The sequence below is a fragment of the Belonocnema kinseyi genome, chromosome 9 (genome assembly GCF_010883055.1).
Source record: "Belonocnema kinseyi isolate 2016_QV_RU_SX_M_011 chromosome 9, B_treatae_v1, whole genome shotgun sequence".
Classification (NCBI taxonomy): Eukaryota; Metazoa; Arthropoda; class Insecta; order Hymenoptera; family Cynipidae; genus Belonocnema; species Belonocnema kinseyi.
In genome coordinates this window covers 74,258,026-74,280,400 of record NC_046665.1, presented here as the reverse complement: position 1 = coordinate 74,280,400, position 22,375 = coordinate 74,258,026, and the positions used below count along the sequence as shown (strand labels likewise).

Here is a 22,375-nt window from a genome sequence, read left to right as displayed (position 1 = left end):
AATTCCTTGGCATTTTCAAGAGCTTTATGACATTCTAAAATATTACCAGAAATTTTTTATTAGCTTAGTAGTTTGAAGGGATTTCAAAGACTTAGTAATATTTTAGGCTATTTTAAAAGATTTCAAGGCATTTTAAAGAGATTTAAATCATTTTAAGGGTTTTCTAAGGGTTTTAATTATTCTAGGGAATTGTAATATTTCAATTAATTTCCAAAGATTTTTTCTCAAGAAGTGAGGGTTTTCGTCGGGTTGCAAGGATTTTCAGAGATTTTCAAATGTTTTTTGCAATCATTGAAATGCGCCCAGAATTAGTATTGATTTATCCCCTTAATTGTTTTAAATTCTTCAAAATTCAATAAATTCTACTCAATTCAATGGAGTTTTGAAAAGTTTTTGATTAATTCATGTTGAAATCTTTAAAACATATCTTAAATTCTTCGGCATTTCGTCAAATTCTTTTGAATTCTCTTTAATTCTTCTAATCTCGTTTCAAACCTACTCAATTCAATAAATTTTTTTAATTGTTGCATTTTTTCAATTTTTTTGATTGCCTTTTAAGTTCAGTTTGATTTTCTATGAATTTGATCGAATTCTGCTCATTTCTCTTAAATTCTTTTAAATTCGCTCAAAGTTTACTGAAGTCAATGGAATTTTTGATTTTTAAAATTAATTTCAATTCATTTTAATTATTTTTTTGTTTATAAATTAGTCGGGTTTCAAACGTTTCAAAACATTAAAACTTATTCTTTGTAACTCGCCCTAAATTCTTATTAATTAACCCTATTTTTTTAGTTCCTTAGAATTATCTAAAGTATGTTTATTTTACTTGAATATTCTTCTGAGTTTATTTAATTCTACACATTACTACAGATTTTTTCGATTTAAAAAAAGTTTTTATTTGGTTGATCCTGAACTCCTTATTCCTCACCTTAATTCTTAGGCATTTTTTTAAATTCTTTTCGATTTATTTGAATTTTTCTAGCCTCATTTAAATTTGTCTAAATTCATCATCTTGCATTTTTATAAATTGCATCGAATTTTCGTTTATCTTAAATCCCTCTAAATTCATTTGAATTTTACGGACATCAATGGCATTTTTTTGTATTTAAGCATTTTTTCCAATTCATTTGAATTGTTTAGAGTTTTATTTGCATTTTTTGCAGTTTTACGAATTTATCTTAAATTTATTTACCCTTTTTGCCCGAAAAAAGTACCCTATGAGCTTGACAAAAACCCTTTTCTCCGTATATTTTATCCCATAGGGACCGAAGTCCAGTTTGTGTAAAACATTATTTGCAACAGCGTATTGAAATTGGATCAGATACCTATTAAAGATTCGTTCTTTTTAGGAACTTGAGCCATGAGGTATATTTGAAATTAAGAAAATTACCTGCAAACGTGAGAGAAGATACGTTGACAAAAATTATCGAACAGTTATTAAACCAAAACCTTGAAACGGCAAACATTCAAAAAGAGCACATCGATCGTGCAGTAAAGCTATTAGTACAACCAGAATCTGCACTCAAGGACACAGAAACCGTTTTAAATGTCATAAATGCTTATGATATTCCTAAAGTGCAGTACGATATTAACAGGAAAAAATTCTTAGTTCGGAAGGTCGAGAAGGATTTCTATCCAGATGCTATACAAAAGTCTAATGTTTTTAAGGACAGACTTGATTTATTGTACCATCGAACCTTGAGGCATGAGTTATTTACACCTTCCAAATTTGGTCAATCCGATGAAGGAAAATTAGAATTAGTTCCTATTGAATATTTACTCAGCGAAGCAAAGACTGACCACGTTTACGTCACTGGACTCCTTTCGCAACTTACGGAAGGACAATTTTATTTGGAAGACAGCCATGGGACAGTGAAATTGGATCTGAAGAAAGCAATATCCTTTTTATAAAAACTTCAAAATTATTTTAAACTGGCATTAAAGGCTAGTTTTTGCATTCTAACTTTTTATTTCCTAACATTGAAGATATATGAACAATCTAAAAATACATTATTGACCATTTTTTAAACGCTAAAGAGTTTAAAAAGGGCTTAAAGCAATAATTAATAATTTCAAACTGAAAGCGTTTGAAATGGGGGGTTAAATAATTAGATTTTTCGTACACTAGATTCCAAGATTATAAGGTTACATAAAATTAAATGGGGTTTCAGAAGATTACAAGAAATTACAATAAATTCAACGAGATTAAAATTGAAAAATGTAACTGAAAGAAGAGATATAAAAATCATTAATAATATACATTGGACTGTTACGTTGAAAACCTGGAAATCGCCTTGAATTTTTAACGAGTACCTTGAATTAAATTTTTGTTTCCCTTTTAAAACAGTTATTTTATTCAAATGCGAAAAATAAGTTAAATCTTTTAGACTATTATGAAAGAAAAATCTTACTTAGAAGAAATCTTGCTACTGAAAAATTTTTTTACTGATAACGATATAATTATTCCATTATTATTTATTATTTTATTGTTTTGTAATTATTTTACTTATTACAGAATTAATAAAGTTATTTCTGGGCATTTTTTGTAGCCTTTACCAATTATTTTATAGACTTCAATTAATAGACTTTAAGATTGTGGATAATTCTATAAGTCTTTAATTTAATCTCCGCTAATATCGAATGTTAAAGTGTACATTTTTTTGGTGATATTCAACTTACAAATTATCAAAATTATTAATTGAAAATTTCGATGTTTTCTCGGTTTTTGATTGTACATCAGAGTACAAAACATAACTTAAGATTTTAAAACGTTTAAAAATATTTAAAAATATTTTAAAGGATTTCGAGCATTTTACAAAGATTTCACGGATTTCAAAGATTTGAAAAAGGCGCGTACGCTAAATTTCTAATATTTCACAAGAACTTAACAGAGTTCTTAAAACCTTCAAAAGATTTAAAGGATTTCAAAAATCTCGCAAAGTTTTTCTAAAGATTCCGAACATTTCATAAATATTGCACGGTTTTTAAATATTAAAAAAAGGTCTGTTCATCAGATTTCAAATATTTCAACAGATTTTACAGAGATTAAACATATATTAATGATTTCATGCGAATACAAAATATTTCAAAGATTTCATAAAAATTTCATCAAGATTTCAAAATAATACGAGAATTCCAAAGATTTCAAAATAGGTACTGTACACCAGATTTCAAAACATTTTTAAGATTTTAAGCGATTTCAAATGTTCCAATGATTTTAAACGATTGCCAAAGATTTCATAAACAAAGATTGAAGAAAGATTTCACAAATATTTCAAACATTTCATTTTTTCTTAATTTCACCAAGATTTCAGATTTTAAGGATTTAAAATATTTTACAAATATTTTAATACATTTCACAAAGATTTCAAGGATTTAGAAAACGATGTATGTTCGAAAAAAAATAAGAATTTGCTTATTCATAGTTCTGCTTTCTTTAAAAATTGCCGGCCAATAAAAAATGAAATGGCTCTTTTTTACATCTATAAAAAACAGGTATTTCATTATTTGATTTAAAAAAGGAGACCTGGAAAAATAATTGCTTACGTAAGATATTTTGTTGAAAATTCAATAATTTTGTTTTCAAATCGTTCTTTTTGGTTGAAAATTCACCTCTTTTCTTGTAAATTCGTGTTTTTGGTTTTAAAATTCATCAATTTGATTGATTTTTTTTCTTTATTGACTAGCAAATTTTGTTTTAACTAAAAACGTAAACATTTTGTTAAGCGTTCATTTTGGATCGAGAATTGATTTATTTTTGTAGGAATTTTATATTTTTCGGATAGAAATGCAACTGTCTGGTTAAAAATTAATCCTTTTGCAATTGAAAATTAAGTTTTGTTTTATTCAACTTTTTTATACATATTCGTATTTTTGGCCAAAAAATTCAACCATCTGGTTGAAAGTTCAACTATTTGGTGGAAACTTCAACTTCTTTGTTGAGCATTCATTCCTTTTGGCTGAAAATGTAACTATTTTGTTTAAAATTTATTTATTTTAAAATGAATTTAGTTGAAAATGAAATTGTTTTGATGAAGTATTGAACTATTTTCTTGAAAATTCGTCCATCGCGCTTTAATTCAACTGTTTTTGATTTGAAATGAAAATCTTTTCTTGCTTAAAACATAGATTATTACATTTTTTTGCGAATTCATGATTTTTGGTTGAAACTTCAATTACTTAGCTAACAAATTAACTACTTCATTAAAATATCTTTTTTTTTGTTCAAGATTTATCATTTTAGTTGAAAATTTATCTCTTGGATTGAAAATTTAGCTATTATATTAAACATTCAACTATTTTGAACTACGTTATGAATTCATCAAAAACAGTACAATTTTACACAAAAAAAAACTTTCGCTTAAATCGCCTTACGTTTTGTATTACCCCTAAATTAATTTACGAAAAAATATATTCTTAGAAAATCAGGTAAATTATTATTTATGATTGGAAGAATTGAAGTGATATCATAAGTCATGTATTATGAAAGAAAAAAACATAATTTTGTGAGGAAAAAATCAATACCTACGAAACATAATTATTTTAACCATATCTTTTGTGATTTATTTTTTTCTTGCCGTTTTACCATCGATTTTTCGTGGAAAACAATCCCTAAAACTCTACTGGTTCTAGTTTGTAAAATAAATCAATAATCATCAAATATTGTTATTTGTATAAAAAATGATTTCTTTTCAAAACATTGTTTTAACGATTTCTGGCGTAGAAAACTTTATTCTCATAATTGGAAACAGACATGTAGAGAAAATTTTTTCCAAAAATATTGTTATTTGTATAAAAAATGATTTCTTTTCAAAACATTGTTTTAACGATTTCTGGCGTAGAAAACTTTATTCTCATAATTGGAAACGGACATGTAGAGAACATTTTTTCCAAAAAAATAAGCCATTATTTATTACAATTAAATCACAACAAGTACCTAAGTTCTGTACTTACTTGATTGGACAAACAATTAATTTTATTTTTTTATTTTTAAGAAAGTAAAAATCGTCAGTTGCATGTTTATAAATATTCTTTTTCCTCCTAAGAATTAAAATATTTTTTCAAACTGAAAATAACGGGAAGTATGATGTGTCACGGGCCCAAAGTTATTTCAATAAGGCTTACCGAACCTTTAAAAAAAAATTTTTTTTATTAAAGTATATTTTTAGAATTTTATGCTGTATTAAAAAGATATATAATTTAAAATTCATGCAAACTTCCCTATTAATATTAAGTCTATGAAGGAATTAGAATCATCTCCTTTCTATTTTTTTTTCTAAGAACTTTTATTTTCGTTGGTTTTTGGGAAGTGCTAAGAAAACCCTTAATCTTGTGTTTAATAAGGATTACAATTTTTTTTAAATTTGATCTATTAATGTACCAAAATAGTACGAAAGATTACACAAGATTATATCGGATTACATGGAATTTCAGAATATTACAAGGGGTAAAGGCTTATATTAGCATTCTAGCTTTTTTATTGAACGATTTTAAATTGAAGATGTTCAAAATCCAACAATTGTACATATATTCGGCAGTATTTTGAAAAAGGGCAATATTTTGAATGGAAGGAGGAAACAGGGGATGACTTGTATCATTTTTAAATAAAAGCGATTGAAATTTAATAATTGAAAATTAAAAGTATTTTAAATTGAAACATTTTATATTAGAAGCACTTTTTAGGGTATTATAAAAGACATTAAAAATTTCAAGACGTTGTACGGGATTTCATAAGATTTAAAGAATTTTTCTAAAGTCTTAAACATTAAAAATATTTATGTGTAAAGATTCCGATGAATTTTATGAGATTTCAAAGAATTTCGCAGGATTATAGAAAATTTAAAGAGATATAACGATTTCTAACGAGTTTCAAGGAGTTTTTACGGATTTCAAACAATTACCCAGGTTTTCAGCAATTTTTAAAGGATCTGGTTAGATTTAATAGGTTGTTAAATGATTGCAAAATATTTAAAAGCTTTTGAGGTATTTAAAAGATTTAAAATTAAAAAATATTTCAAGTTATTTGAATCAATTGCAGAGTTTTCCAGAGATTTCAGAGGATTTCAACAGAGTTTTCGGGCTTTTAATAGATTTCAGTTTGTTTGAAATATTAGTAGGGATTCCAAAGCTTTTAGTTTATTTTCAAAGATTTCAAAGGATTTCAATAGACTTTGCCAAAAGTTTTACTCGATTTTAGTGAGATAACAAGAGATTACAGCAGATTTAAGAGATTTTTTTAAAATTTTAAGCGATTTCAAAGAATTTTAAAGAATTTAAAGAAAGATTTCAAGGGACTTCTACGGATTTCACAGATTTCACCATTTTTAAGGGATTTTAAGGGAATTAAAAATATTTACGAGTTTCTCGAAAATTTTTAGAGGATCTCTAAAGATTTCAGAGGTTCTTAAAGGATTTCAGCGTATTATAAAGCTTCTGGGATATTTTTGAATATTTGAAAAGATTTTACCCGATTTTTTCTTAATGATCTCAGGATGAAGGTTAAGTTCATTAACCAGATATTTTCAACCAATATTAAAAAATTTAAAGCATTTTTAAAATTTGCATTATTTTTCTTGAAATTTTAGAAATTTTTGTCAAAGTTTCTTATAGATGGGTGGAAGACTTGCAAATTATCCAAATGGAATTTTTAATATCGATGAAAATTAGAATAGTTATCTACTTTAGAAAATTTAAAAAATGTTCAAAAAAATAGATATTTTTCTGATAGATTAGGAAATTTCATTTAAATTTTTCATTAGATATCGAATATATTTGGAAACTATCTCAGTACAATTTTTTAAATTAGACAAAAATTTAAAAGTTGGATCATTTAAAAAAATATGGAATTTCTGTTTTTAAGAGAACCGAAAATTGAAAGCGTTATTTTTAGTAGATTTTTACCGGATCTACAAATGAAGGTTCGCTGGTCTAAACCTGTCTACTGAAATTTCAAAAATTGCACATGGTGAAGGAAAATCGTTGTTATTTTTGCAATTTTAAATATTTTTTGTTAATTTACTAGAGAAAAATAATACACGTTAGATTGATAACATTTGAATTAAAATTGAACGTTATATCACAATTGAAAGCTGTTCATATATTATCTACAAGGGTACTAGGGGTCTAAACATGTTATCTACAGTTAAAATGTTTGGAATCGCAATCCGAACATAGATGTGCTTGCACAACATAGAAATATTTTATGGATTTTATTCGCTTTGGTTTCATCTATATTTTGAAATAATTTATAAACTACCGTAATCTTCACATATAAAGAATAATGTGGAAAATTTATCAAATAAAGTATTTTTTATCAAATCTACCAAGACTGTTGTATTCTTCTGGTAAATCTGCACAATTTTGATTTGTTATAACTTTTTCAAAAATGAAACAGATAATATATACTGACTACTCGTCAAATAATAATAAATATATTTCAAAATATTGATTTTAAAGAAAATAGCAATGGATACAAATTTTTTAGGTTTACAAGTAAAGGTTCCGCGGTCTAAACCTGTTAACTGGCATTTCAGAAATTTTATACGGCGAAGGAAAATCGTTGTTATTTTTGCAATTTTTCATCATTTTTGTAACTAAAAAATTTTTTGTTCACTTACAAAAGAAAAATAATACACGTTAGCTTTATAACATTTGAATCAAAATTGAACGTTATATCACAATTGAAAGCTATCCATATGTTATCTACAAGGGGTCCAGCGGTCTAAACATGTTATCCGCAGTTTTTCTAGCGCTGGTTTTCTATTTTTTCCGGGCAATAATTTAAAATAGTTTATTGTGGAAATATGCTGAGTGTTAGTATGCGAGACGCGTCGCTCACCTTCGTCTTTACAGTGATCTGTAGGCGAGAACATCGAAGATGACGTGAAAGAAGCCACACAAAACTTTCGACACACACAACACTTAACTGCACACATACTGACATGTGTCTCACTGGCCTACTCTGCGAGTAAACTGAGTCCTTGGGAGAAAAATCACAAATTGCCCATAAGTCGCTATAAGTAGTTAACAGGTTTAGACCGCGGACCTATTCTGTAGATACAAAAACTGCGAGATTCGAAAATCCATTTTTTTTAAACTAACTGCCGCAGACCCTTCAAATTATCTTGATGAAATTTTTCAATTGGACACAAATTATCGAGCGCGAGGCGCGAGTGTCTTAATGAGAATGTAAACGTAAAATCCGTAGGTGCTTTGAGAACCTTCTTTAAAAACAAATTGACAAAAATGTCAGTTCCAATTTATGGTTGTAATCATCAGAAGTTTAAATTACAGTTTTCGATTTGACTTATAATATTTATGATATTTGAAAAAAATGTAAGTTAAGTATACGCATTAAATGCACGAAAATGAGCATAAAGCGCGAGAAGGTACCCACGCGCCCTAAGCGCGCTCAAACTTGGCGCGAAACGGGCATATATATATTTTTAATTTATGCCTATTTTGAATCTTCAAGATGCGTTCAATACCTGAATATAATATAATTGTATGACTTTATTTTCCTTAATTCAAACACACAATTTTCAGTCGGGTTTGATTATGGAAGGCTCTATAGTAATCGCTAATGGAAATTACATAGACAACATTTTCGAGGTAAAAAATATCGGATTTCCACCCCCAGAACCCACGCTTAACACTCGAGCAGCTTTCGGAGATGTCAATACTTTCGGTGGTGAGCATCCCACAACTCTAAAAATGTCTGAGAAACTAAAAACGCACGAGACCGTAAATCAGAACGAGACACTGATATTCGTCTCGGACTTCTGGGTAGACGATATAAAAGTGATCGAAAAATTCACAGAGATACTTGAAGGGTATTCGAGCCATGCCCCAGCTGCTTTTGTACTTTGTGGCAATTTTCTAAGCTTTCCACCGGATGCGACAAGTCCTCAAAAGTTGAAGGATGGTTTTAAAACTCTTGCAGATATTATCAGTCGTTACGATAATCTTTTGGCAGAATCAAAATTCATATTGGTGCCTGGCCCCTATGATTTGGGTGCCTCAAAAATTCTGCCGAGGGCTTCTTTACCTAAATCTGTTCTGAAGGATTTCCTGACGCGAATACCTGGTGCAATTCTTGGAACGAATCCCTGCAGAATACAGTATTGTACGAAAGAAATCGTCGTGTTTAGGGAAGATGTTGTGACAAAACTGTGCAGAAATACTCTCAAGTTTATTCATAATAGTGATGTTTATGAGCAAGTAAGTCCGCCCTTCATAATTCTGTCGCAATTTGGAAGAACACTGTTAACTGCAAAATGAACGAAGCCGAGAAAATCGACAAAAACTGTTTGAATCTTTATTCCCGTGTATCGCGGATTCTAATTCATTTTCTAAACTTTTTTTTTATTATTCTTGACTGATTTGCATAGAATTTGTCCATGTCTGCGAAAAAAATTGTTTACAAATGTTAATTCATTATTGAAAATGCAGTTATTGGTGTTGATTGGGAACGGGCAGTTACGGCTCTCTTCGAATTACAGACCTCAGAAATAGGCCTGTCGTGATTTGAGAGAAGGCCGTTTACGGCAAATAGAATGCGAAAGAGTGGAATTATCACAAAATATTATTAATAATAATAATTTTTTGAATTTTTAATTGTCAATTTTCAAAATTAAATACTCTAATTTTGAAAGATTAAAGTTTTTGAAATTAGAAATGATTTAATTTTCAATAATTATATTTTAAAGGTGTCTAATATGGAACGTTTTTTTGAATAGATAAATTTTGAAGATATAGAATGGAAAACTCTTTAACTCTGAAAGATGTATCTTTAAATAAAAATTCTTAAGTTACGATGATTTTGAAGATCAAAAGTTAAGAGTTTTCGCATATAAATCTTCCAAATTGATGACATTTGAAATGTAAATCATTCAAATGAAAGCATTTTTTATTGTAAAACTTCAAACTCACATAATTTTCAAATTCTAAATTCTTTAACTCTAATGGTTTACTAATCCAAGTTCTACAAGTTTGAAGATTTGTAAATGAAAAAATCTTGAATCTTAACGGTTCGCAGTTTTAATGTTTTCAATTTTGCAAGATTTGCAATTAAATCGCAAATAAATCAAATTAAATAGTTTAAATTTAAATTATTTATTTTTTTGAATTAATATAAATCAAATTAAATGGTAATTAAATTTTTAAGATTTGAAATTAAAGTCTGAAATATTTAATGTACATTATCGAAAATCTTTTGAAATAATTAAGTTTAGAATTGTTAAAATGAAAATTTATTTAATTTTCAAGATTTATATTTGTTCAATTTTGAATATTTACAATGAAAAATTCTTGAATTAGAAAGATTTTCGATTTAACTGCAGTTAATGGTAAGTTACGGCTCTCTCCCAATTCACAACTCGCCAGATTTTTCAGTTAACGATGTTATCCCAAAATTTGTCATCAATTATTTTTAATGTTATCACTATTTTGAAGAAGTTATTTTAATAATCAGGTTTATCTTTTCTTCACGATTCCAAATATATAAAAAACTCATTTTTCGATTTTTTTGGAGTTAACGGTGTCTTTCCAATTGACGGTTGAATTTTAATGTACTTTAATGGTGACCACACAGTCACTTTCAGTCACTTTTAAAATGACTTGTATCAACAATCGCGCGCTACGTGTAGTTTTTCGATTTGAGGGGAAAAATATTTTTCAATAGAAAATTAAAATGTAAAAGTTTGCCTGAGATTCAACAAGTCTTTTAATGATTTCAAATTCCTGGAAAAAGAATGAATGAATGAATGAAAAGAAAGAATTTCAAGAATTTTGTTATTATATCGGAACCTTTTAGTCTTTAAAATCTTCAAAATTGTATTTCGAAATCTTCAAAAATCTATATACTGACTTTAATTTTTTGAAATCATTTGAAAATTTATATTATTTTTGACATTTTTTTCAATACTCTCACATTTGTTTCAAATTGATTCAAATTGTACCTACAATTTTGGTCAAATCTGTCAAAATAATAAAAATTGACTTAAAATGTTCCAGGTTCTTTTTTGAAAATTTTGAATTTGATATCGTGTAAATATTCTAAAAATTAATTTTTCAAAATAAAAAGTCATTAAAAATTTTACTAGGAATCTCGAAAAAATTAGTCGATTCTCATGGAACTTTAAAAAATTCCAAAAAACTTATTTTATCTAAATTAAAAAAAATCTATATATTTTCGATATTGCTTGAAATCATAGAATAACAATTTTTGTGTTGAATCTTTTCAAAACTTAAAAGCCTTCTTTCAAAATACCTTGCAAAATTATTCGAATTTCTCCTCAAATTAAAAAAAATTTAATTGTTAAAATCTTCCAGATTCTTTTTCGAAAATTTTGTACAAACTTTGAAATTTTTGGAAATCTTTTAAAATAGTTTCTTGTAATGAATTTTCAAAAATAATTTTATATTTGGCTAGGAATCATAAGAAATTTTTTCATTCTCCAGAAACCTTTCAAAATTTTTAAAAAGATTTTCTTTTTCTCGGTATCTTCAAAAATGAACATTTGAAATCTTTAAAAGTTGTACATTATTTTTCAATCGTTTCAAAATTTGAAAAAATCATTTAAACTCATCTGTATTTTTTTAAAATGAATTGTACCTATTTTTTTAAATTTAATAGCCTTGCAGAATTTGAAATTTTTTTCTTTAAAATCTTCTACATTCTTTTTCGAAAGTTTAGGAAATTTTTTGAAATCTTTTTCCATTTTCTCTTAGAACTCATTTTTCAAAATAGAAAACGATTTGAGAATTTTCCATGAATTTTAAGAAAATTTAATTATTCTCTTGAAACTTTCAAAAATTCTTAAAAAGCTTTTAGATTTTTTTTTTCAAAATCTTTAAAAATCTATATGCTCTTTTAAATGATTTAAAATCTTCTCAACAATTATTTTCGAATCTTGTAAAAACTTCTAAATATCTTCTTCTTTTTAATTCATTTTTCCTAATATTTTTGAAATCCTCGTTTCTTTAAAAGTGTGTAAAAGTTTAAAAATTATATAGTGTTGTAGCTAAATGTTAATAACAGAATTATTTCAAAATATTAAAATATCATTTACAATTAAATTTTTCCCTTTTATCGATAATTTTTAAAAACACTTAGAAATAAATTTTATCCTGAAATAAAAGAACTTATTAAAAAATTTTGATTTACAAAAGAAAGAAATTCGCAATCTTTTTAATAGATGAACATATTGAAAACAGCCACCAAAATTCATATTCGAAAATATTTTTGAATTGTTTGCAATCTTGACATCTTCTAAACTTAGTTCAATTTCACTGATATAAATGGAATCTTTCATCGTATTCCATTGAATTCTTATAAATTCTTCTAATCTTAGTCCAATTTTACTACAATCAATAAAATATTTTGGATTTTTTAAATTCATTTGGAATTCAACCTGAAGTCTTTTAAACTCATCTTGAAATTCTTAGGCGTTTATGAAATTCCTTTGAATTCCTTTGCATTTTTTTTTAAATTCACTCCAAATTTAATGAATTCAATTAATTTTTAGAAATAATTTTGAATTGTTTACATCTCACTTTCTTTTATTAGTTCACCTTAAATTTTTGTAATTTTTTCGAAACTATTGCCCTAAATTCTTCTAAGTTAAGTCCAACTTTACTGAAATCAATGGAATATGTTATCGAATTCTCTTGAATTCCCTTGAATTCTTCGAATTTCAGGCCAATTTTACTTTAAAATATTTAAAAAATATTTTTCAATTGTTTTCAATTCATTTCCATTTTTTAGTTCGCCTTTAGTTTTTAAAAATTTAATCGAATTCTTTTAAATTCAAAAGAAAAATCGTCTTACTAAAATATGTTGTCTTCTTTTTCAGTATGCAAAGTCTATAATCTGCCAATCTCATTTAATACCACTGACACTGCAAGCGATGCCGGTTTATTGGAAGTTCGATCATTCTTTGCAAGTTTTCCCTACTCCAGATCTTATTGTTGTTGCGGATACACATATGCCGTACAAGACGAATTACTCGGATTGTCACGTCATCAATCCGGGTTCTTTTCCGAGAAGTAATTACTCTTTTAATGAGTACGTCCCCGCAGAAAATATTATCGAAGTTTGCGCGGTCGGCGACGTAAATGAATAAGGTAATCATAAGAAGACTCGTGTTTCTGTATTTTTGAAAATGCATCAATTTTATAATAATAATCAAATTATATTTTTATATTTAAAAAAATAAAAAAAACTTGTTATATAAATAATAATTTTTATTCATTAGAAGGTTTTAATCATTTATTTACGTAGGCAAGGCGGCAAGGTACCTGGAAATCCTGGAATGGCAAGGCAATTTTTATATATCTGGAAAAACCTGGAAATGTCAATATAGAATTAAATAAGAATAATTCTTCATTTATAAAAGTAGCTTTATATCACTGTATTTAACTTTTGTTGAAAATTATTTGTTTTTTTTTTTTTGTTTGAACTTAATTTTTTTGACTGAAATTTGCATTATTTTATTTTTATTCGAAATCTAATCGCTTTTAGTTGAAAATTCAAGTATCTGGTTGAAAATTCATGTATTTTGTTTAAAATTCGTTCTTTTTGGAAGAAAATTAATCTTCTTGGTTTTTAAATTTATCTTTTTGCTTGAAATTCAACAGTTTGTTTGTAATTGTTTCTCTCTTTTGACTGAAAAATCATTCTTAGTTGAAGAGTCATTTTTTTGTTGAAATATAAGCTAGTACATTTTTGGTGTGAAATTTTTGTTTTTAAACTGCAAATGTAACTTACAGTTAAATCTTACATCATTTTAGTTAAAAATTTATTTACTTTTATTTGAAATTTCGTTTTTTTGGAGAAATTAATCTTCTTGGTTGACAATTCGTCTTTTTGGTTGAAAATTAATTTATTCTAGTTAAATATTAATCATTTTAGTTGTAAATTCATATTTTTGGTTTAAAATTCAATCATTCCAGTTGAAGATTTACGAGGGCTTGTTCGCTCCTGAAATTATTTGAATCAAATCATCCAAAAATCTTTTAAAAATTGGAATTATCTTTTTGGTTGAAAATACATTTGTACTAGTTAATATTAAATCATTTAATAATTTATAGGAAAAATTCTCTTTTTGCTTTGAAATTTTACTATTACAGTTGAATTTTTAAAATTTTAGTTAAAAATTCATCACTGTTTTTGAAGATGTAACTATTTTTAGAAAATTAGTTGTTTTTTTATTTGAAATTTTTTTAACTGAAAATGTAACATCTGTCCCAATAGAATATTCTATCATTTTAGATGAAAATTCGTCTTTTTGGATAAAAATTAATTTTTTTAACTGAAAATTTAACTATTCAAGCTTCAATTTATATTTTTGCTTTAAAACTTAGCTATTTCTGTTGGAGATTCATCATTTTAATACAAAATTTGTTTAAAAATCTTATCTTTTTTTGGTAGAAAACTAATCTATTTGTTTCAAAATTCATCTTTTTGGTTAAAAAATTAAGTATTTCAGTTTAATATTGATCAATTTAGTTGAAAATTCATCTTTTTGCTAAAAAATAAAACTGTTTCGTTGAAAGTTAAACTCATTTGTTAACAATTATATTTTTTTATTATTAAAAATTCATCTATTCCAGTTGAAGAATAATAATTTTTGTTCAAAATTCTTCACTTTGGTTACATTTTTTAGTGGAATATTAATTTGTTAACTGAAAATTTAACTATTTCATTTTTTGTTGAAAACTTATCTTTTTCAGTTTCAAATTGATCCTTTTAGTTGAAAATGTAACTATTTGGTTTAGAATTTATATACTTTTTTGAAAACTCATCTTTTTTGGTAGAAAATGAATACTTTTTGGTTAAAAATTCATCTATTTGCTTAAAAATTCAATAATATTTTTGAAAATGCAACATTTTTACTTGAAGCTTTAGTAATTTGAAGTCATTTAAATTGAATTTAATATAGTAATCACATTAATTTTACCTAAATATGCACTAAATTTTAAGTATACAAAGATAAAATACGAATTGGTTAGAATTATTATTGAAAATCATGGAATCTTAGAGAAAAATTTAAAAAACGATTAATTCTATTTTTAGTATTATTTAATTACATATTTAATATTAATAAAAACATACCAAAAAATATTATTTATAAGAAACTTGCAAAACTGTATACATATTCCGAGACATTTTTTTTTTATATACGACATATTTGAATGGCTTCATACAATGAAAAATTATACCTTGAAAAAACCTTTAGTGAGCTGTTAAAAATTAAATGCTTTAGGCCATAGGATTTGGATGTTGCATGAATCTTTTATTCCCATTCTTCGAACAAAAACTATACATTTTCATCATCAGGATAGAGTCGTTTACATAAATGAATTCTTCTTTTCTTAATTGTTCTATGAAAAAATGGTAAAAAAATAGATATAATGAAAATTTGTTTAAATAAAATTCAACAAAAAAAGATATATGTTTTCTATTAAAAGTGAGGCTAAGAATTGAAACAAGATTTATATTTACCTTTGAGTTATCTTCATTTTAGATTAATACGTTGAATAAATTTCGTTGTGTATTTTTACATTCTCATTCATGAGAGTGTAATGTAATCGTCAAAATTTTCGGTCTCTGGTTTTTAACGAATCTTTACGTTTCGGAACTCACATTATCCGAAAATCATTCAATTTTCTCCGTGGCTGTCTGCCCGTATGTCTGTCTGTACGTATAGTTACTTACCTGAATGTAGCCACGCCAAATTTTAAACATTTGTAATTTTATTTCAAATTTTAGAAAATTTTTTTATAGGTGGGTAGCAGACTTGCAAATTGTCCAAATAAAATGTTCAATTTTGATGCAAATTAGGGAAGTTATATACTTTCGAATCTTTTGAAAATGTTCAGAAAAATATATTTTTCTAAGTTATCAGGAAATTTCATTTAAATTCTTCAATGGATATCAAATATATTTAGAAATTATCTCAGTTAAATTTTTCAATTAAACAAAAATTCCAAAAATTTTCAAAATTAAAATAAAATTTTTTTCGATTTTTAAAAATTTTTCTAAAATTTTCTGATACACGAAAAAAATACTTGCAAATTATCCTAATAAAATTTTTAAATTCGATAATAATTCAAAAAGTTATATGCTTGTCAAAATTTTCAAAAGAAGGAAAAAAATTTTAATAGGTTAAGAAATTTTCTCATTCCCGGCCCACAGTGGGAAAAAAATGACATTTTTGGTTCAAAATAATGTACAACCCACAAATACTAAGCGGTTTGAACAACAAAAATTTGAAAAAAACAGTTAACATTTCTATGAGAGTTGTCGAGCCTGATTGTTCAATTAGGTTTTCAATTTTTTATAAATAAACAAATATGACGAAAAAATGGCCATTTTATCTATTTGTCGTTCACAGTGCTCGTCAATAACAGGAAAAGTGTTGAAATCGCCTAAGTTTCATAAACTAATATTATCTAAAGATGTTCCAATATTATATATTAAGTAACAATATTTTTTATAAACAAATTATTTGTTAAAAAAATGTTTTCTATGATTTTCCATAATCATACGTTTATTATTGTTTATTAATCTTATGATCTTTTAAATAAATTTAATAAACAAATGCATTATTCGGGCATTTGTCAGCAAAAAACTTTGGGTTTTTCAATGCCAGTCTTTTCAGAGTGGAACTTGATGAGAATTTCAGAAACATCAATAATAAGTTGATAAATTTTATTATTTTTTTAAACAAATTTGATGAACAAATGCATTAATCAGGCATTTGTCTACAGAAAAATTCGTTTTTTTTCTATGTCAACAGTTTTAATTAGGATATCGAAAAAAAATTAATTATCCATCGACAGATGCTCGAATAATGCATCTGTTTATTAAAATTGTTTTTAAAAAAATAGATAAAATTTATCAACCATTTATGAATTTCGCTAAAATCGTCATGAACTTCCCAATTAAGAAGATTAAAATAAAAAAACGAATTTTTTCGTCCACAGATGCCCGAATAATGCATTTTTAAATTAAATTTGTTTAAAAAATCATAAGATTAATCACCAAATTATGAATTTTGCTCAAATTATCATAAATCTCCGAATTGAAAAAAATTGACATAGAAAAAAATATATTTCTGTCGAAAAATGCCTGATTACTGCATTTGTACATTAAAATTGTTTATAATATAAACAATTATAATCAGAAGAGAAATTTTGTTATATAATATTGTTTCGATTCCAATTTCTTGCAACATAACTTGAACAAAAGTGTATTAATGGAAAATCATAGACAAAATTTTTTCAACTAATAATTTGCTGTCAACTAATTTTTTTTGTATATTGTCTAATATTGGAATATCTTTAACTAATGTTATTTTATGCAACTTGAGCGATTTCAACCATTTTCCTGTTATTGGCGAGCACCGGGAATATCAAATAGAAAAAAGCACATGTTTTCGTCAAATTTGTTTATTTATAAAAAAAATTTCTTCTCTTGACTTTTTTCATATCGTGCGTTATTTGGCTTAAAATGTTTATTTTACTGTGTTTTTTGGAATTTTGTGAATGCTATAACTTTGGATAGTAAAAGAATTTATGAAAGAAAAATCCAATCAGTCAATTCTTTCGAAAGTTATCGTGCTAACAAAAAAAACCATCCACGGATGGCCAGGCAGGCAAACGCATTCGTAAAAACCTGTTTTTCGGATTCAGGGGGTCTCAAAACGTGGACATTTGACGGGAGGGGATGGGGGGGGGGGGGGGGGGGGGGGGGGGTGAATGTAAAAAGTAAAATTGTAGAGAATAATGAATAGAAAACTTTTTTCTATTAAATTTTTTTTGTCAAACGTTTATTTTTAATAATAAAAGCGAAATATCGAATAAAAGTTGTTTTCTTATTTAATTAAGTTTTTAAACTTATATCGATCTAACTTGGCTAAATAATATTGAAATGGGTTCAAATTTATAGGACTTATTCAAAATACTATCGCTACGGTATTTTGAATAAGTCCTATAAATTTGAACTATTTTCAAATAAACAATTATTACTATTTTTTTAACAGTTTGACCAACAAACACTTTTCACAATTCAAACATTGAATTTTGTATACAAGATCAGTAAATTCAAAATTGTCTAAAGAATCTTTGCCTAGTTTAAAGGTTTAGGTTTCAGTCTCAGGTTTTTGAAAAAACCTGAAATTGTCAGAGAATTTTTACCAGTATTTGGTAGGGTAATGCAAAAAGAAACAAATCATGGACTATGTACAGTTTTATTACAGCTTTCGCTTATAATAAACTCCTTCACTTTTACAATGCTCTAAGAGTCATTTCGGTTGATACTCGTATCTTACAACAAATTTAGTACTAAGATAATAATGATGCGAATATTCTCAATCTGAGCATAAAAATAAGTTAATTACTCGATAATAATTATCGATTATCTGGGAAAACTCAAATCTCCAATAAAAAAATGCATGCTATATCAACAATCTGTATTCCCATTGATCAATTAAGCTTTCAGTTTACTTTTTTTTTCTCTCAAGACATGCACTGTATGTAGTTCCTTTACATAAATATTCGCATGAATGTTCGCAGACATTTTTTTCGCATAACAATATGACAGGTACAAGTGTTTTCCAATATCTCGAATTATAATGGAAGTAGTCACTGCCGATCGTAAATCTACATAACTGCCAAGTTATACATTTTAAAATACGAAGTTATTTTCTGCACTAAATTCTTACAGTCGTGAATTTTTCTTTTTACTACTTTTTTTTGCTCAAATACGCCATATCATGAAGAGCGCTCCATCATGAGAAATTATTTCAGCATAAATTGCTTTTCTAAAATGAATTCACCTGCCATTATATTTTAAATATCGAAATTTGGCAAAAAGGATATTCTTACTTAAATTAAAATCGATGTATTCTGAGATTTGTATTCTCTCCAGACCGAAATGAGTTGATTTGACGCTTTCTTTTTTCCTGAGCATTACCCAGCATTATCGTGAAAAAAAAAATGAGAAATGAATTGATGAGGTCGTTACAATTAATCTATTTTAAATACATCACAGAATGTAATTTCAGTTGTTGCTGTCGCGAAAACTCCGGATACAAAGATAGGAAGAGATTGATAAGACTGTAATTATGTAGACTATCAACAACTCAATGTGTATAAAGTCAGAAATAGATTGGAGAGAAACCAAAGATAAAATCTCAACTTGCAAAACGTGGATATATCATTAAGCTCTCTTCATCCGAAACAAACAAGTGTCTTCGTTACTATTGCACACATTATCATGGAGTTTTAATTGCATTCTATAAATCAAATCCGCTTGCCACATAAAAAACTACGAGTTAACGCTCCGCTTAAATTATTATTAATATTATTATTATTTTTCTTGGCGACGGTAGGAAGAGATAATTGAATACTCTCGAGAAAATAATGCAACTAAATTTATGTTGTTTTACATAATCAGGATTTACAAATATATCTTTCATCGAAAATACAAAACACTTACTAATAGCTCTCACATTTTCCTGTTTCCTTACGCTTGAAACAAAAACGATTCACAAAATTGTTTGAAAGTGAATCCGTGTAATAATCTAAGCATTTTCACGTACTTAAAAATTATTTGAGTCGGTTCGGGTTAAAATCATTTTAGAACACGAAGGAACGATTTAATACAATGTTACTTACATCATTCATCACTATATGTACAAGTTTCAGAATTGAAGTGTTACCATGCGATTTCAGTCAACGGACATTGTTTCAGCCCTCCTTACCACACGTTTCACGAATTTTCGGTCAGCATGACCCCTTTACCTGTAAACAGACCAAACATATTGAATAGTATCTTCATGATGAAAAAACTATCCTCAAAAATAAAATATTTTAAAAAGTAGCCTTTTTAAAGTAGTCAAATATTAGTTTTTAAATAAAAAAAAGAGTGTAAAAATACTTTACACTAAAAAGTACATGCGTAGATAGTCTAGCCGTTTTATTCACATAAAAAAAATCCCGGTCATCTCCCGATTTTTTCCCGGTTCGCAAACATTTCTCACGAGCAATGAAAATTTTTAAAAATCGAACTCTAGAGCTCAAACAATTTCCATTTGAAGTAATAAAAATTGAGCTGCAAATCTTTTTAAGCAATTTTAAGATTACATTTTTGTTACAAACGGAACACTTCTTAAATTAAAAGTTAAATTATTTTCATTTTGAAAAGTTTAAAAATTCTTAAAAAGCTTCAAAACATTATTTCAAAATCTTGACAAATCTACATGTTATTTTACATTTATTTAAATTAAAAAATATTCTTGAAATTTCATTAGAACTTCTAAACATCTTTTAAAATTACAATAAAATACTTATAAATATAAGGCAAATTTGTATTATTTTTCTTATTTAAAAATTTTTTAATTTTAATATGGTAAACTAAAACAATATTTAATATTTCAGGAAAACCTTTAATTATGAATATATTATTTTTAGGTTATTTTAAAATTGAAAATAGTTTATAAACTTTAAATCGTGTTCTTACATTTGTTTAACTATTAAGATTTTCTCATTGAAACTGTTTAATTTTCAACTTTAAAATCTAGAAATTCTTAAATTTTGAAATGTATTATTTGATACTTGTTTGCTCAACGATTTTTGAATCACGCATTGCAAACTAAATATCATAATGGAAAACATAAACATTCAACTGATTATTTTAAAAACTACTGCAATCAAACTGGGACAGATTTTTTTAATTTGTCAAATTTCCAGTCAAAAAATAAATTCACTGACATTTCCCGGTCTCAGAAAATCCTCGGTCTCGAGGTCTAACGGCCACCCTGTGTAGAGTCCCAATATAAAAAAATATATTCCGAAATCAAAGTGCCCGACGGAAAATTAAAATTATTCTTTAAGCCAAATTGACAGTTGTCTAACCTAATATTTATCAAAAAAATTGTAATGAATTTCAAAGTTTATTAACAATGTTATTTTGTAGTCCATAAATTACCAAAGTTCCTATTTATTAGACACTTCTTCAGTTAAAAAAATTTAATATTTTGTTTGAACATTCGTCTTTTTGGTTTGAAAATTCATCTATTTCTGAAGAAATTTCAACTTTTTGGTTAAAAATTAATCTGTTTCATCTGAAAATTAAATTTTTTGTGGAACATTTAAACGTTTTGTACAAAATTCGTATTTACGACTGAAAAATTCAACAATTTATTAGAAAATTGAACTATTTGGTTGAAAGTGTATGTATTTTGTTGGAAATTCGTATTTTTTGGTAGGAAATAATTTGTTGTTAAAATCAATTGTTTAATTGAAAATTAATTTGTTTTAATTAAGGATGCAGGTATTTCGTTAAAGATTTCTTTTTGTTGTTTAAATCGAACTGTTTTAAATATTTTTTTGTTAAAATATAAAGTATTACACTTTTAACTAAAAAGTCAACTTCTTGATTGAAAGTTAAACTACTTTTTCAAAAGTTCATTCTTTTTATTGACGATTCCCAATTTCAGTTCAAAATTCGTTTTCTTTTGTCTTAAAAGTTAAATTTGTAACTGAAAATTGAACTGCTTTGTTGAGTATTCAACTTAGTTAAAAATGATCGTTTCTGTTGAAAATCTATATTAACCCTTAAACGGCCAAAACGCCACTACCGGTACACTGCTTTTCAACGGCCAATAACTAAGACTATTCGACACTAGAAAAAATTGAGACACATATATTTTTATTGCTTAAGATCTCCTCTTTCCGACGGTGCCAATGAAATTCCTCAAAAAAATTTCTTATTATCCCAAAATGCAGTTTAAATGAAAAAAAAAACGTGATTTTTCGTGCCTATTTTTTTTGTGAACCATTTTCCAAAGCTTTTCGAGTCAGTAATTAACCTGGAATCTCACTAACGGGTGGTATAAATGTCTAAACTTTGAGAATCCATGGTTCAAAGATCGATTTTTCGTTTTAGTATTTTCAAAATGGCGTCTTAATTACAAAATTTTTGTGAAAACATTCATGAATTTTTTTACAATAAACGATGCGCTTTTCGGAAAAATCATCAAGAATAAAAAGTTCTTGTAATCAGCCAAGGAATACGCCTGAATTTTTTCGAAGCGTTTTGAGCAAAATTTTGGATTTTGCATATGAACAATTTTTGCAAAATTCAAAATTTTGCTCAAAACGCTCCGGAAAAATTCAGGCGTATTTCTCGGCTGATTACAAGAACTTTTTATTCTTGACAAATTTTCCGAAAAGCGCATAGTTTTTCAATAGAAAATTTTCATATTTCTAAGCATCGTGTAAGAGTAAAATGATTCACGAATATCTATCGTCCGTCTGCTGCAAACAAAGTTTACGTTGCCCAACTATCACCAACGTGGAGGTCGAC

The 22,375-nt window shown here is 26.6% G+C and overlaps 2 protein-coding genes across 2 annotated transcripts in view; one reads left to right on the top strand and one right to left on the bottom strand.

Moving 5' to 3' along the window:
- The window catches only part of LOC117180811 (DNA polymerase epsilon subunit 2), a 16,422-nt gene extending 3,208 nt beyond the window's left edge, over positions 1-13,214 (top strand). The window contains exons 2-4 of the mRNA XM_033373332.1: positions 1,350-1,896; positions 8,536-9,219; positions 12,855-13,214. Of these exons, the coding sequence (XP_033229223.1) occupies positions 1,350-1,896; positions 8,536-9,219; positions 12,855-13,124 (1,501 nt within the window). The 3' untranslated portion in view covers positions 13,125-13,214. The remainder of the gene's footprint in view (positions 1-1,349; positions 1,897-8,535; positions 9,220-12,854) is intronic.
- A 5,026-nt stretch (positions 13,215-18,240) lies between these two features.
- Positions 18,241-22,375, bottom strand: part of LOC117179352 (egl nine homolog 1) — a 28,023-nt gene continuing 23,888 nt past the window's right edge. The window contains exon 5 of the mRNA XM_033371046.1: positions 18,241-19,809. Within this exon, the coding sequence (XP_033226937.1) occupies positions 19,778-19,809 (32 nt within the window). The 3' untranslated portion in view covers positions 18,241-19,777. The remainder of the gene's footprint in view (positions 19,810-22,375) is intronic.